Source organism: Bos indicus x Bos taurus, chromosome 16 (genome assembly GCF_003369695.1).
Source record: "Bos indicus x Bos taurus breed Angus x Brahman F1 hybrid chromosome 16, Bos_hybrid_MaternalHap_v2.0, whole genome shotgun sequence".
NCBI classification, from domain to species: domain Eukaryota; kingdom Metazoa; phylum Chordata; class Mammalia; order Artiodactyla; family Bovidae; genus Bos; species Bos indicus x Bos taurus.
The window spans coordinates 50,109,152-50,125,712 of record NC_040091.1 but is presented as its reverse complement, the minus strand read 5'-3'; the positions used below and the strand labels follow the sequence as shown (position 1 = coordinate 50,125,712).

The following is a 16,561-nucleotide window of genomic DNA, read 5'->3' as shown; positions in this document are numbered from 1 at the left end:
ACAAAAATTTTCACAATTCATATGGAAACACAAAAGATCCTGAATAGCCAAAGCAGTCTTGAGAAAGAAGAATGGAACTGGAGGAATCAAACTTCCTGACTTCAGATTATACTACAAAGCTACAGTCATCAAGACAGTATGGTACTGGCACAAAAACAGAAATATAGACCAATGGAACAAGATAGCAAGCTCAGAAATAAACCCATGAACCTATGGGTGCCTTATATTTCACAAAGGAGGCAAGAATATACAATGGGGCAAAGACAGCCTCTTCAATAAGTGGTGCTGGGGAAACTGGACAGCTACATGTAAAAGAATGAAATTAGGACACTTCCTAACACCACACACAGAGATAAACTCAAAATGGATTAAAGACCTAAAGTAAAACCAGAAACTATAAAACTCTTAGAGGAAAACATAGGCAGAACACTTGCTGACACAAATCAAAGCAAGATCCTCTATGACCCACCTCCTAGATTAATGGAAATAAAAACAAAAGTAAGCAAGTGGGGCCTGATTAAACTTAAAAGCCTTTGCACAGGAAAGGAAACTAAAAGCAAGGTGAAAAGACAACCCTCAGAATGGGAGAAGGTAACAGCAAATGAAACAACTGAAAAAGGATTAGTTTCCAAAATATACAAGCAACTTGTACAACTCAATACCAGAAACACAAACAATCCCATCAAAAAGTGGGGAAAAGACCTAAACAGACATTTCTTCAAAGAAGACATACAGATGGCTAACAAACACATGAAAAGATGCTTAACATCGCTCATTATGAGAGAAACTCAAATCAAAACTACAATGAGATATCACTCCACACTGGTGAGAATGGCCATCATCAAAAAGTCTGCAAACAATAAATGCTGGAGAGGGTGTGGAGAAAAACGAATCCTCTTGCACTGTTGGTAGGAATGTAAATAAATATCATATACTGACACATACATATGGAATCTAAAAAGATGGTACTGATGAATTTATTTTCAGGACAGCAATGGCGAAACAGACATATGAAATTTACAATACCATATGTAAAATAGATAGCCAACGGGAATTTGCTGTGTGACTCAGGGAACTCAAACAGGGGCTCTGTGACAGGCTGAAGGGCCGGATGGGGCCAGATGGGAGGGAGGTTCAGGAAGGAGAGGGCATGGGTGTACCTATGGCTGACTCTTGTTGATGTATGAGGGAAAACCACAAGATTCTGAAAAGCAATTATCCTTCAATTAAAAAAGTTTTTTTAAAAATGGTTGAAAGCTCCCCACCTTCGATGAAAGACATGATTACAAACACCCAAGAAGTTCAATAACCTCTGAGAAGGATGAACTCAAAGAGACTCGTGCTGAGACACCTTGTAATCAGACCGTTAAAGGCCAGAGAAAAAGTGAGAACCTTGAAAGCAGGAGGAGAGAAATGATGTGTCACACACAAGGGAGCCTCAGTAAGATCATGGCAGATTTCTCAACAAACACCTTGGAGGAGAGAGGGCCAGGAGCCGATCTGCTCCAGGAAGAAAAATGTCAGTCGAGAATCCTAAATTTTCAAGAGTGTCCTTCAGGGACTTCCCTGGTGGCTCAGTTGTAAAGAATCGCCTGTCAATGCAGGAGACAAGGGTTCAATGCCTGGTCGGGGAAGATCCCACATGCCACGGAGGAACTAAGCCCATGCACCACGACTACTGAGCCAGTGCTCTAGAGCTGCAACTGTTGAGCCCACGTGCCACAACTACTGAAGCCTGCACTCCTAGAGCCCTCGCTCCACAACAAGAGAAACCGCCACAATAAGAAGCCTGAGCGCCCCAACGAACAGTAGCCCCCAATTACTGTAACTAGAGGAAAAAGCTTGCAGAGCAACGAAGACCCAGCATAGGCAAAGATAATTAAATAAATAAAATCATTAAAAAAAAAACCAAAACTGTCCTTCAAAAGACAGGCCCAGATGGACAAGAGCTGCAGGAGTTCTGCCTGCAGGAAATGCCCCAGCTAGTCGCGCAGGCGAGAGGAAAGGACCCCAGAGAGTAACCTCAGGCTCTGGAAAGGAAGACACACAGTGCTGGTATCAAAGTCATGATGGTTTGTAACAGCAATTTTAGTTTCCTACATGATTTAAGATGCTAACATAGTCTTTTAAAAAGCATTTTTTAGCCTAAAAGCTGGTGTTATTGTAACTTTGGTTTATAACTCCACATTTTGTTTTCTATAGAACTAAGAAACTGATGTATCTACCAATTTCTGTTTATGTTACTGGATGCGCAAGTAATACAAGTAATTTTGTGACATCAACAACTGAACCGAGTGGGACAATGCTATAAAGGAGTGGAGCTTTCATGAGCTGTTAATGTCAGACTGATACAAACCCAGATAGGATAGTTGTGACTTTAGGATGCTAAATGTAATCCTACCACAAAGAAGATACACAGAAGGGGATGAAAAAGGAATTTGAGCATTTCACAACGTAAGGTCAGTTCAACATAAAGATGACAGCACTGCAGGAGATGAGGGACAAAAGAACTTGCAGGGCATGAAAACAAATAGCAAAACGCCAGGAGCAGAGCCCCCCGCAGCACTGAGCCTCAGAAGTTCCGACACAGACTGCAGCACGGACGGCCCTGGAGGGCACTGCACTCCGTGAAAGAAGCTGTTCATAAGAGGAGACATGCCCTGTGATCCCACTTACATAAGGTACTTAAAGTCATCAGGTTCACAGAGACAGAAAGGAGAATGGAGGGTGCCAGGGGCTGGGGGAGGGTGGGGAGCGAGCATTTAATAAGGAGAGCTCTAGTTTTGCAAGATGAAGACTCTGAGATAGACGGTGGTGAGGGCTCAGAGCGCTGTGAATGTATGGAATACCCCTGGGCTGTGCACTTACAGCCAGTTAAGATGTATATCTATGCCATGTGTGGTGCTGGTGGTGGTATAGTCCCTAAGCCATGTCCAACTCTTGCGACCATGGACGATAGCCTGCCAGGATCCTCCGTCCATGGGATTTCCTACACATGCCATGTCTAGGCATGTATTTTACTAGAGTTAAAGCCTGAAAGAAAAGAGACTTAAGAGCTTAATAATCAAATGCAATATGTGAGCTTGATTGTATCTCAGCTCAAAAAACCACAGTTATATAAGGTGGTCTGGGGACAACTCAGTACATTTGAATATGGACTGGGTGGGAGGTGATGACTAGGAATGTGGTTAATTGTATTTGAGATGCTGATGTTTTATAAGGATGGGTATTGAGCAATAGGAAATTGCTGATTCATTCTGAAGTGGGCCAGGTAAGCAGATAGACAGACAGAAGAAGTGGCAAATGTTGACAGTGACTGGATTCAGGAAGTGATTATATGGATATTCTTTCTGCTTTTCATTAATACAAAAATTTTCTTAATTAAAAGAAAATATCAATTCCATGTAACAAAGGAGATTACAAACAAAATGAAAAAGCAGCTCATGGAATGGAAGAAAATCATTACAAATCACATTGATAAGAAGTTGATATCCAAAATATGTAAAGAATTCACACAACTGAATAGCAAAAATACAAACCAACCCAAACAATATGATTTAAAAATAGACAGAGGAATTGAATAGATATTTTCCCTAACAAGACATACAAATGGCCAACATGCACACGAAAGGTCCTCATGAAAGTATCACTGATCAGCAAGGAAATGCACATCAAAACCACAGCTCCCTGTTGTCTTGTATCGTTAGAACATCGTTGCTGTTTAATTGCTGAGTTGTGTCTGACTCTTTGCAACCCCAAGGACTGTACCCTGCCAGGCTTCTCTGTCCATGGGATTTCCCAGGCAAGAATACTGCAGTGGGTTGCCACTTCCTTCTCCAGGGGATCTTCTCAACCCAGGGATCGACCCTGCATCTCCATGTCTCCTGCATTAGCAGGCAGATTCTTTACCACTGAACCACCAGGGAAGCCATACCATTAGAATGCTGCTGCTGCTGCTAAGTCACGTCAGTCATGTCCGACTCTGTGCGACCCCATAGACGGCAGCCCACCAGGCTCCCGTCCCTGGGATTCTCCAGGCAAGAATACTGGAGTGGGTTGCCATTTCCTTCTCCAATGCATGAAAGTGGAAAGTGAAAGGGAAGTTGCTCAGTCATGTCCAACTCTTAGCGACCCCATGGACTGCAGCCTACCAGGCTCCTCCGTCCATGAGGTTTCCCAAGCAAGAGTACCAGAGTGGGTTGCCATTGCCTTCTCTGTACCATTAGAATAGCTGTTATCAAAAAGAAATAAGTAATAAGTGCTGGCAAGGATGTGGAGAAAAAGGAACCTTATGTACTGCTGGTAAGAATATAAACTGGTGATGCCACTGTGGAGAACAGTATGGAGACTCCTCAAATAATTATAAAGAGAATTACAATATGATCCAGTGATCCCAGGTCTGGGTATTCGTCCAAATGAATGAAACCAGTATCATCAGAAGAGTTGTCTGCATGCTCATATTCACTGTAGCACTATTTGCAAAAGCCAAGACATGAAAGCAACCTAAGTGTCAGGTCCATCGACAAATAGATGGATAAAGAAATTGCGGTGGATATAAAATGGAATATTATTCAGCCATAAAAAGGAAACCTTGCCATTTGGCACAATGTGAATGGCATTATGACACATGAAATAAGTCAGGTAGAAAAGATGGGTACTGTATGATTACACTTATGGTGGAATCTGAAAAAAAAAAAATGGAGCTCACAGATATGAAAAAAATAAACCAAACAGATTGTGGTTTCAGGCGGGGGTGGGGGTGGTAGAATGGGTAGAGGGATCAGAAGGCACGAACTCCAGTTACAAGCTCTGGGGATGTGAAAGCTGCATGGTGACTATAATTTACAAAAGAAACCCATCAGGTGACACCACAGAGCTTCTGGGAGGAGCAGGTCTCCTGAGACGAGCCCGAGGGTCTCCTCTGACCCAGGGGTCCTGCAAGCTGGATGCCACCCTGTGCAGACTCTCTGGAAGTTTGCAGCATGGGCGTGGGTACCCACCTCCCCAGACACCAGCCTCAGACCCGCCTCCCCCCCACCCCCCATGCTCAGCACAAACTCACAGAGCATTTCTTTGTTGAACATTTCAGTGGAACAGAAAATCCGCCTGTCTGAGCCAGAAACGAGACATTTCCTTCCAGATCTTTGTTTATCTAAAAAATAAAACCCCGACCACCCACACATTTGCAGCTTCCATGTGACACGTGCTATCTGGACAACCCACCCCCACTGCTGCCTAAGGAAGGGGCCTGCAGCCCACCCCACTGGACCCGCAGGCATCAGCAGTCACACTTGCCACCCAGGGATGCAGAAGGGCCTCCGTGTCACCCTGTCTGAGCTGAAGAAGAGTCTCCAGCATGTTTTGGAAATTAGCCAAGTGGAGGCCACATGCCACTCCCTCTGCATTACAGTGTGTCCTTCCTCCATAACAACATCCTGTGGAGCCTGGGGCAGCGGAGACCCCAATTCCACCCACCACCCTCTCGAGATAGTAGAAAACCCCTTTTTTCACAGCTTGGTTTTTGGACTGACACTCACCATGGGCTTGAAGGTGACAAGCACTTCGCAGGACATGCCGGCTGATAGTGGGCCTGGGGGGTCAAAGCTGCGGGAACAACAACGGAGCAGGGCTGAGCCTCCTGCCCTCATGGACCACAGATGGGCTGGAGCCATTGTCCCAGACAGCCAGTGCCTGGGCAGGCCATTGAAACCTCCTTCTCACCCTGTCCCGGGGGCTGAGCCCCTGCTGCCTCCCTGGGGCTCAGTCCACAGGAGATGCTCCAGGGACATCTGAGTGTCAGTTGTGTGAGTGAAGGAGGGGAGGGAGAGAGGAGGGAGGGAAGTGGGGAAAGGAGGGGAGGGGGAGGGGAAAGGGAAGGAGGGAGGGAAGGAGGGGCTGGCCCCAGAGGGTACAGATGCTATGGGGTGAGCAGTGGTCATGGTTCCCTGGGGGCATGAGCCAGGTCTGGAACCAAGGGTCTAGGACTTTGGTTTCAAGGTGATGGGCTGTGAGCTAGGCAGGGAGGCAGGGCGGGGGACTGAAGGTGCTACATTCAACTGGAGCCATCTGAGCCCCACTTCAAGTAAAAGGATCAGGAAAACAGCCTCACATTCCCAGTGTTCTGGAAGGACTTTGAATTTGTCTGAAAAAAAGGAGCCCCCCACAAAATTGCTAACATGAAACACGAGGTCCATTTTCACAAAGTTGGATTTTACCTCTTGTACTTTGCTTAGAAAACACAAGCAAAAACTTAATATTAAAATCTGTCTCTGGCTGGCAGCATCCCAGGGGCTCAAGGCAGAAGTAGACCCGAGCTCCTCGTGTTGGGAGGGAAGTGGTGTTAGACAAACAGAGTCCCAAATGGTATCTCACCAGTGGATGGGTCAAAACCCAGACCTGAAAGCTGTGCACAAACCAACAGGGACACGGCAAGGGGCAGGGCCAGACCCCAGGACCTCAGGCGGCAGAATTACTGAAGGGAGACTTTTACAGACGTGAGAAAAGAACCAGAAATATCAGCTGATCTGAAAGACAGCTTGGGACCTTCAGAAATGAGGAATATGGCAACTGGAATTGGAAATGAAATTAGTAATTTCAACAGCCGATTAGATACCATAAAAGAGAGAAGTGAATGGAGGGACAGACCCCAGAAACTTGCTCAGAGAGATGACGGCAAAGGCGGGGGGCAGTGTGATACAGGGGTCAGGAAGCATGGGGGTGCAGAGCAGACAGGTTTCAAGTCGAGCACAGAGGGCCAGTCCATGAGGATGGATGGGGACAGTGTGTGAAGGGCCAGGGAGGAGGGATGTCCACAGTTGTTGGCAGAGCCTGACCAGGAAGCACAGGGAGTTCTAAAACGGCTCTAGGAGACAGCGATCCACAGCAGACACGGTGGTGGACATGCTGGACCCCAAGGGCCCGGCAACCTCATGGCGATCAGAGGAGGCTGGATAACCTATGAAGACAGGGGACTGGCCGGAAAGCCGACTTCCAGCGGCAAGAGCATAAGCCAGCAGACAGGGAGGGATATCCTCAAGGTGTTGAGAGAAAAAGCTGCCCATAAACAGTCCTGATCCAGGCTGGGGAGGGTGACTTGGGGTGGCCGAGGTGATGTGACCAACCGACTGTGCACCCCCGCCCACTCCTCCAGAAACCACAGATCCACAGGGAGAACCAGCCACACGGAAAGCCCCAGTGTCAGCACGCCCGACAGTGGAGGACACGCGGGTGATAAACGTGGAACAAGGGAAGACAGAAAAGGGAGTGAAGATCCTGCATCTGGCTCACAAGCTGCACAGAACGGACAGTGAGTCCAATGGGGAGACTGACCAGAGCCCCGGCCAGCGGCACAGCCCTGGAAGGCACCGCAGGCAGCGGACAGGGCCTCGGAGGCTGCAGCACTCACACAGCAGGAGCCACGCACACCTGGGTACTTACAGCCCCGGGGACCTCCCCATTGATGATGAGGAGGAGCAGCAGAAGCCAGGAAGGGCAGGAGAAAAAACCCTTAACGAAGAAGTCAAAACGCTTAAAGAGCAGAAGAGAAATGGGCCCTGCAGAGAGACACAGTAACGGTCGTTATGAGGGAAATGAGGGAAAACAAAATAAGAAGGAAGAGAGGATTCCAGGGACCAGAAGGGATCACAGACGAGAGGATCTGGCTCAGGCATCAGCAGGGTCTCAAGAGAAGAAACCTGAAACTCTGGAGCAGACTGAAAATTTAAAGAGTTCAAGTACACAGTCCTGAAATAAAGACGGCTTTTTTCTTTACTTTGAGGAGGCACAAGGCCCCACAAGGAGCTCTCACTCAGAGCCATTGACCTCAAAACACAGAGGAGGAAATGTCAAGCCATTCATCAGGGAAAATGGGGCTGGCCTGAGGACGGGGACCGAGACACTTCAGAAAATGCCCGCGGGCCCCAAGTGTGGTTCAAACAAAGAGGCTCTGGGAGCAGCTGCAGGGACTAAGGCCCGGCCCATGGCCGCCCCACTGCCTACTCCACGTGGATGAAGTCCTGCAGGCTCTCATCCACGCCCACCAGCTTGCAGTAGTTAATCGTGTAGGTGGCGTTGATCAGCGTGATCTTCTTCTTGTACACTTTGCCCACATCAAAGTCCTAGGTAAAGCGAGTGAAAAGTTAATACTCAAAGCTCTCTGGTGGCTGCTTCTCGGCACCTGACAGCCATGCCTGGGAGACCAGGACGTCTCACTGGTCTCCCAGGACCTCCGCCTCGGGCAGGAAGGGGGTGCCTGGGGACCAGCGGGTGTGGGTCTCCCAGCAAAGGGTTGGGTGGTGCCTGGCTCCTCCAGGGGGACTGGGAAGTTGTGATGTCCCGGCCTCCCTAGGACCAGTGCCCTCCTGGGCCGGTGCCTGAGCCCTTGCATGGGACCCTGTCACCCTCAGTCCCAGGTGAGGACACTGGTACCGGGACTCTGGGCTCACCTTGAAGTGGATGAACTTGGGCTTGCTGTTGAAGGGGCACCCTCTGAACTCACGCCCTGATGCCACCTGTTTGTGGATCACCCCACTGCGTAGCCGTTGCATTGTCCGCGCCAGGATGTCCTTGTCCATCTTTGTTCCGCCCACTGGCTTCCGGTCCACATCCTCCTTGGATACCTGGGGATTGACAGGGCCATCTGGAAAGCCTGGCCAGGCCTCCCTGAGGGTAGCTGGGGAGTGAGGGACACGAACAGCCAGGGTCACTGAGGCCGCATGGGGTGGAGAGGGAGCCACGTGGGGAGGGGAGCATGCAACATCCAAGGTGGGGCACCAGCAAGGTGGTGGGGGTGGGGGACAAGAGGCTGAGCAGAGCCATCCACAATCTAGAGGATTTCTGGAAAATAATGGCAGAGGGGGGTTTTCTAGGTTTTTTTGTTGTTGTTCAGTTGCTCAGTCGTGTCCTACTCTTTGCGACCTCATGGACTATAGCATGCCAGGCTTCCCTGTCCTTCACCATCTGCCAGAGTTTGCTCAAACTCATGTTCATTGCCATCCAAGTATTTCATCCTCTGTTGTCCCCTTCTTCTCCTGCCCTCAATCTTTCCCAGCATCAGGGTCTTTTCCAATGAGTCAGCTCTTCACATCAACTGGCCAAAGTATTGGAGCTTCAACATCAGTCCTTCCAATGAATATTCAGGGTTGATTTCCTTTAGGACGGACCGGTTTGATCTCCTTGCAGTCCAGGGACTCTCAAGAGTCTTTTCCACTACTACAGTTTGAAAGTATTTTAAAATCAGGCCAAGAAAAAGTTTTTGAAAATTTCTACAGGAAGCAAATTTTTTCAAGTGGCACAAAGGTGCAGCCCTGACAGTCTCAGTGACTTAGACAGGGAGCCTCTGGGGGCCTGGCTCTGGTGCCGGGGCCGACCCAGGGACTGGCACCCTCCTGCCCTCGCACTCTGGGGTGGAAGCTGGCCTGCTGACTGGTGACCCCTGTGCAGTGACCCCAAGCCTGAGTGGGGTAGTGCCCAGCTCCGGCCCAGTCAGCCAGGCCTCCTCAGAACCAGCAGAACCAAATGGCTTGGCCCTCAGAATGACGGGAATGAGTTTGCCCATAGATAGAGGTGACGCCCTCCCAGGTGGCCAGAAACAGAGCTGGGGCCAGCATCCTGCCACGTGCACTGGATACTTGCCAACTCCATGGCTCACGGAGCTATGCCTGCTGGGATGACCATTGCCCTGACAGAAGGCTGTCAAAGGAAGTGTGAGCAGGCCTTCCAGCCACAGGCTTCCCAGTGGTAAGTGCAGGAATCAGGGCTCACTCCCCCACCCTGAGCCCCAGCCTGCATCTGCTGTGTGCGGCCCCTGCCGGCCTGTGTGCTATGGGGCAGGGAGGCAGTCAGGAGAAGCCGCAGAGCAGCACCCATGACCGAGGCCCCAGCAGTCATCAGGACGGGGTGAGGGTGGGTGGGGGAGACGGGGCTGTGTCTGTGTCTGAGGAGCTACCTGGAAAGGCTTGTAGTCCTCCTTCCAGAGCCCGGGGATCTCCGGCCAAGCCAGTGTGTCCTCCCCGCCAAGGCTCCCGTCCCCCTGGACAGACTCACTGGAGATGGCCGTCAGCAGCGGAGAGGACTGGTAGAATCTGGACCTGGTCTCCTGGAGCTGGGGGAGAAAGACACGGCTCATTCTAGAAAAGAGAACATGCTGACAGGAGGAGGACCCCCCAGGCCCCTAGGCCCCCCACACATAGATGGGAAGGAGGACCCCGGGACCCCAGGCCCCACTCTGCATCAGAGACCAGAGCACACATCGTTTGTCACTTCCATTTAAAGTACAAATGTCTACACATCATGAAAGCCTTTCTCCAGGGCCCACATATGTGCTGGAATCCCCTTCACAGACCTTTATCTGCTCTTGGGCTGGACCTGGCCTCTGTCCAGGGACATCAGGCTGGAATAGGGATAAGGGTGGAGATTGACGTTGCTGCAGGTGAGAGAAAGGCCCCCCGCGGAGAAGAGCAGGAGCACTCTGGCTGGTGAGACAATAGGGAGGAGGCAGCAGGAGGTGCAGGCGGGCGCTGCCCAGGACAGCAGGGTGGAGAGGGGCACTGAGAGGAGTGGAGACCCTGGGGGGCAACATGCAATGAAGCCTGGGGGGCCCAGCCGGCAGCACCCTTGTTAGAGCCAGTGAGCTGGGCCTTCAGGTTGGGGATGCACAGGGCAGAAGTGGAAGGGCCACCGGGCTCAGGACAGGGTCCCAAGATCCCTGTCCCACATCTTCAGGCACAGTAAGCAGGTCACCAAAACGATGCACATGTAAGGCGGCCCGAGACGATCTTGTTTAGGGTACGGGTGGCTGTGGGGTCTGCCTCTCAGTGGGTGAGGCACCAGAGCCCCGGGAGGCTGCCACCCGCCTGCCTTGGGAGGGAGCCTTGAGGCCATCCAAGGCCCTGGTGGTGGGGGTGGGGCATCAGACGCAAGCAGGAAGTAAAGGTTCTGGGGCCAGGGCGCTCTCCGTGGTGCTGATCTTGGCTGGCAGGCATGGTCCTGTTGCCGCCAGGGCATCCGCTCACCAGGGGACAGCAGAGCGGGGCCTCTGTGCTCTGCCCATCGCAGATGGTGGCCACGTAGCTCCAGGTCTGGTCCCTCAGGCTCCGCTGGCCTGCGGGTCTCGGGGGCTCGGGCCGTGGCCTCCTCCGGTCCTCCACAGCCTCTTCCTTCAAGAGCCGACTCACAATCTCCTGCTTCCTGCGCTTCTGCTCCTCCTCGAAGGCGCTGCAGGGAATGCTGTCTGGGCTGAGAGCCAGACGCCCCCGACCCGAGAGGCTGGGCCCACTGGGCTCCAGGGGAGCAGATGAGGAGGCCCAAGGGCGGCCGGGCCAGAGACCTGGGGCGCCAACCTTGGGCTCTCGTGTCCCTGCTCTCCTAGTCCCCAGACTTCTGCGGCCTGGCTGAGGCTCAGACCAGGGCAGCCTTGGGTGGGAGGGTGCTGCTCCCCACTTGTCCCTCCCACGTGCCAGGACTGAGAGCCTCAGATGCCAAGGAGCTTCTCCCCCATCCAGGGACCCCTGCAGGTGGGGCAATGGTATGACTAGGGGACACTCCCTAGCAGCAGGACCAGGAAGCCACAGCTGGGCAGATGCTAACAGTGACCACGACGGGCGGGGCTAGGAAGCCAGAGAGAGGAAGGGACGGGCCTCCAGCAGGGAGAGGAGACACAGAGCCTAGTGTGCAATGCTGGGCTAGGTGGGAGAGCTGTGAACTCGCTCTAGCATCTTGGGAAGCCCTCCAGAGGACCCTTTTCTCTCAGGGTGGGCGCAGCCTAGGACCTGTGAATGGGGACCTTGAAGGCCCAGGGGTTCTGGGGGATGATGGGGTGCAGCATGGATTGAGGCACCACTGAGCACCTGAGACCAGAAAGTGAGCCCAGGCTACCCTTGCCTTCTGGGAGGGAGGAGAGGGCTAGTGGGGGGCTGGGCATGCAGAGACAAAGGAGTGAGCCACTCGACATAGGGGCATGCCTGGTGGCAGAATCAGGAGGGGCTGTGCTCTGAGGCCCAGGAGAGGTACCTCGCGTGGGGTGGGGGTGGAAGGGAGACGCAGGGCGAGAGGCAGCCTCAGTAGTTGTGGCAGACGTGCCCCCACTACCCTGGGGTGCTCCCAGCATGCTCACCGGTTCTGGGCCTCCAACTCCTGGCGCCGGCGCTGATGGCACAGGTGCTTAAAGGCGTCCCCACCTTGGGCCAGAATTGCCTTCTTCTCCGCCTGGGCCTTCTGTTCTGCCAGCTCTGTCTTGGCCTGGCCCCATGCTTGAAATTTCCGGAGCGTTTCCTTGGGAAAGGAGAACATGGAGGCTCCAGCATCTGCAGGTGTATGCAGGCACACTGGAGCTTTCTATCAGGTGGGTGACCTCACACTGTACCAGAGACACAGGTGGTGAGGACGTCACCACCACTCCCCATGCACCCCCAGCTGCCTCTCCTGAAAATCCTCCAGGGCTTCCCTTGCAGATTCCTTCCCACATCCCTGGCCTAACTGACCCCCAGGCCCCACTTTCCCCAGGAAGGCCTGGGATGCCAGCACACGGTGTGCTGAGCCTGAGAGGCTGTCCAAGGGCAGGCGGGCGCATGCGGTCCCGCCTGGATCCCGGAAGGGCTCCTACCCGGTTGGCGGAGATACTGTTCTTCAGGGCCAGCACCGCGTCCATGCGCCTGCGCATGTGCTCTCGGGTCTCCAGCTCCTCCTTCTGCTCCTGCTCACGGATCCTGAAGGGAGGGCCTGGTCACCACTTGAGCAGCCTCAGGGCTGGGAGGAGCCCCAAGGAAATAGCCAAGTGCAAGCGGGAAGAGAGCTGGGCTGCACATGAGCCGCGAGAAAACGGTGAGATCAATTTCTCTAGATCAGTCCTTGTCTGAAAGCAGCAGCTGTCAGCTCAAAACTGAAAGCACACGATGACATGAGGGTTCAATGATAAAATCAGAGAATTTCAACATAAAGGCAAGTGGCCCACTTTCTCAGGCTTGCCCTTGGCAGGGGTGAGGTGGACACAAGGAGATTGAGGAGAAGGAATGACGCACCTCCCCAACGAGGCCTTCAGGAACCTCAGGGCCTTCCGGTGGTTCTTCTGGGCTTCCTCCACCAGCTTCTGCTGCCGGAGTCCAAGCTCCTTCTGCAGGTGCACGCATCTCCTGCAGGGGTGGTGGGTGGGGAGGATGAGAACATGTGCTGTGGAGAAGGGGGAACAGGAACATGTGCTGTGCAGACCCAGAGGGGACTGAGGGCAAACGCATGAGGGAGGACCCTACACCGTGCCTGGCGGGGGCAGGGAGATGGGGACCCCGCAGGTGTCCATGGGCTTAGATTCCACGGAAGCAGGAGATCCAGCGACAGGTAGATTGGGAGCTGGAGGAAACCTGTGAAGGTGGGATGGGGGGCAGGGACTCCCCAGGGGTGGGAGGTCAGGCCCCCTGGCCTGTGGCACACTTTGTCCTCCTGCCCTGTGCTCAGAAGGGGCTGCCCCCAGGGAGTGGGCAGTGTCAGGCCTCAGGGAGGATGGGCTGAAGGAGTGGCCAGAGCAGAGAAAATGGCTGGGTGTCCAGGAGGAAGCCACTGTCAGGTCAGGGAGTGAGCATGGCTCCAGCCACTCTGGCCAGGGCTGGGAGGGTGGGCCTGGGCGGGCAGGTGTGGGAGGGGGCAGGCAGGACCCCAGGCCTGGACGCACCGGGCTCGCAGCAGTCTGTTCCGCTCTGCCTTCCCCGAGGCCCCCATCTCCCGGTGCAGCTGCTTGGCTGCCCGCTCCTGAAGGCCTCTCCTGGCGGCTGCAGCCTCCTCTTGGGCCGACTTGCGGGCGTCCTCTAGCTGCCCCTCCTGGACCTCGATCTGCCACAGGGCGCTCCTGGCAGGCGGAGGTGTTCACGTCAGCCAGGGGTGGGAGCCTGGGCTACCCCTCTGTGCTGCAGCCACTCCAGGGATGTGGCACTGCATCTGACCAATGACACTTGGGCCCCTGCCACCGCAGCTCTGCTCTCTGGGTGCAGGGGAGTACAGGCCCCGCCACATGGCGCCCACCCTCTTATCTGCCTCTTACCATGCCCCAGCCCCCATGATACAGGCTCCTCGTGGCAAGGTTTTCTGGGGTTTTACTCACTGATGACGCCTAAGTGCTGGGATCAACCCCTAAGCACTGGGATCAGGGTCTGGCACTCAGCAGGTGCTTGGTGTCAGTGAGTGGCTCTGTCTGAGCTCCCAACCCCCAAGGTCAGGTGTGCCCACAGGGCTCCAGGTGGAATGGGACACATGCCCCCGGAGGATGGCCTTGGGGTCAGCTGACACTTGCTCTGTGGCCCGCCCACCCTCAGCCCAAACTGCGAGTTGGGGGGGCTCGTTGACATCCCTGTGGCCTGGGGTGCCCTTGATTTTGGGCGCACAGACTCCAGCAGCAACACCGAGGGCCCTGAAGGCACATCCCCCCGAGAACAGGTTCAAGGGTGACTTCTGGTTGGTCATAGGCCCAGGGGAGGGCTGCCAGGGGTCCCAGGTGACACCCCTGGTGTGGCTGCCACGGGCACAGGCTTGAACACACTGGCCCAGAGGTGGTGGCCAGCTCAGGGAAGCACCAAGCAGTGGACAGAGCTATTTACCAAGCCTTGGTGCTCACGGAGCAACATCCAAGGAAGAACCAGCAACGAGGCCATGGAGCTGGAAGCTGAAGCTGACGACTGCACCAGAGGGCAGAGGGGCCACTATGCTGTCCAAGACGGACACTGACTGGGCCATGGAACTGGGTGGGCTTCCAGTGGGAGCCAGGAGGGGCCTGGGCGGCCCTGCTCAGCCGTGACGCAAATGGCAGTGGACTCTGCAGCCATGAAGGGAGGTGCCTCGTGGCTGCTGTGTAGGGAGGAGGAGTGGGCGCAAGGCAGTAAGCACTGCAGGGTCCGCACACCTAATGAGGCGGGGCGGGGGGGACACCCATGATCGCTGGGGTCGGTGCTGCTGATGGGTGGGACACACGAGGGGACATCTGATGTGCGTTTTCTTGCATGTAAATTAGACCTTAGCTGATTAGTAAGAAAGTAAGTGGGCATTGGCCACGCCCACATGAGGGGGGCAGGCAGCTGGGCTCCCTGGGTCAGGGCCTGAGGAGCAGGCAGCTGGGCATGGTCAGCAGACTGGCATTTGGTGGGAGGAGAAATGAGTGAAAACACAGAGGAAAATGAGTGAAAACACAGAGGATAATGAGCGGCAAGTTTCTGAAGGTCAGAGAAGAGAAAAGACAGATCAGACAGGAGACGAGGGTGAGCCTCTGAAGGTCAGAGAAGAGACAGAGCAGGTCAGACGGGAGATGAGGGTGAGCCTCTGAAGGTCAGAGGAGAGACGGGACAGGTCAGACGGGAGACGAGGGTGAGCCTCTGCTTTTGTTGGAGCTGGACTTCCAGGCATGAACTCCTGTTTCAGCAGACACACAGAAGAACATGTGCTTCCCAGCTCTGTCTGAGAGACAGCCTGGAGCAGTGAGTCCCCCTGGTACCCACCCTGGATCCCTAAACACCGTTCTCTCTGCAAGAAACCAGGTTCTGGGCACACCTGGCAGGTCCAGAGCTGGGCAACAATAAACAAGCAAGCCTGGAACTTGTTGTTACCCCCAGAAAGTGCTGGAAAAATGACAGAGAGCCAGCTTGAAAGAGGTCCCACTGGCCAAACTGGGGACGATAAAGATGGAGCAGGAACAAGTCACTGAGCAGAAAAGAAATTGGAGAGTCTGCACTGACACAGAGAGACATGAGACGTTGTTCTCTACAGCAGGATGAGAACTCGCACACTTAGAAAGACTCACAGAATTAGAAAACTGCTTGCACGGACCTCCCTGGCGGTCCGGTGGTGAGGACTCTGCTCCCACCCCAGGTGGCCAGGGGGCCACACACACAAAAAGTGAATGAAAATTGCCCTTTGGCAGCCATCATCACAACCGATTCAAGCGAGAAACATCAGTAAATGCAAAACGGGAGCGTGAGAGGGGCGGGGAGGGGCTCTCCAGGCTGACACAGTGCACAAGTTCCAGCAAGTTCCCACAGGAAAAGCGTGGCTGCGCAGAAGGAGCCCTGCAGACCGCGTCTCCATCAAGGGACTGAAATCTCCCCCACCAAGAAAGGGGACCAGTGGCCTTCAGGACTCTTGCTGGGGGGCACCAGGTAGGGGATCCTAGGCCACCGTCCTGAGGAGACATCACACAAAGGCAACTTGGGGGGCCCTTCTGGGGGCGGAATCTTCAGAAATATTGAGGTCAGAAGGCCCTTCCTACTGGAGGCAGGACAACCCTCTGTAACCACCCCAGGTGGGACCCTCTTGCTGTAAAGTGTCACCAGATAATGGAGGGGACACTGGGGATTCTTTGTGCTGTTTTTGCAAGTCTTCTGTAAACTTGAAATTCTTTCAAAAGTTAGAAGCTTTAAAAAACTAAATGGACGATACAGTGATGGACAAAGGCAGGGCCACCAGGGGTGTCCCAGGCTGGTGAGGAGCAGCCCAGATGTTGGTTGGCGCACAGCAGGGCTGCCAGGACAAGCTCCAGGTGGAGTATCTCTCTAGGGGGTGGGGTCTGGGGGGATGCTTGTAGAAAAGGCAT

The 16,561-nt window shown here is 53.8% G+C and overlaps 1 protein-coding gene across 5 annotated transcripts in view; it reads right to left on the bottom strand.

Annotated features, from left to right (window-relative positions):
• CFAP74 (cilia and flagella associated protein 74) overlaps positions 1-16,561 on the bottom strand; it is an 89,360-nt gene that overhangs the window by 37,804 nt on the left and 34,995 nt on the right. For all 5 annotated transcript variants that reach the window (XM_027565161.1, XM_027565159.1, XM_027565162.1 and 2 more), the window contains exons 7-17: positions 13,661-13,834; positions 13,017-13,127; positions 12,602-12,704; positions 12,113-12,270; positions 11,013-11,214; positions 10,343-10,390; positions 9,947-10,102; positions 8,445-8,618; positions 7,999-8,117; positions 5,538-5,604; positions 5,063-5,152 (exon numbers count right to left, since the gene is read on the bottom strand). In XM_027565161.1, the coding sequence (XP_027420962.1) occupies positions 5,063-5,152; positions 5,538-5,604; positions 7,999-8,117; positions 8,445-8,618; positions 9,947-10,102; positions 10,343-10,390; positions 11,013-11,214; positions 12,113-12,270; positions 12,602-12,704; positions 13,017-13,127; positions 13,661-13,834 (1,402 nt within the window). The remainder of the gene's footprint in view (positions 1-5,062; positions 5,153-5,537; positions 5,605-7,998; positions 8,118-8,444; positions 8,619-9,946; positions 10,103-10,342; positions 10,391-11,012; positions 11,215-12,112; positions 12,271-12,601; positions 12,705-13,016; positions 13,128-13,660; positions 13,835-16,561) is intronic.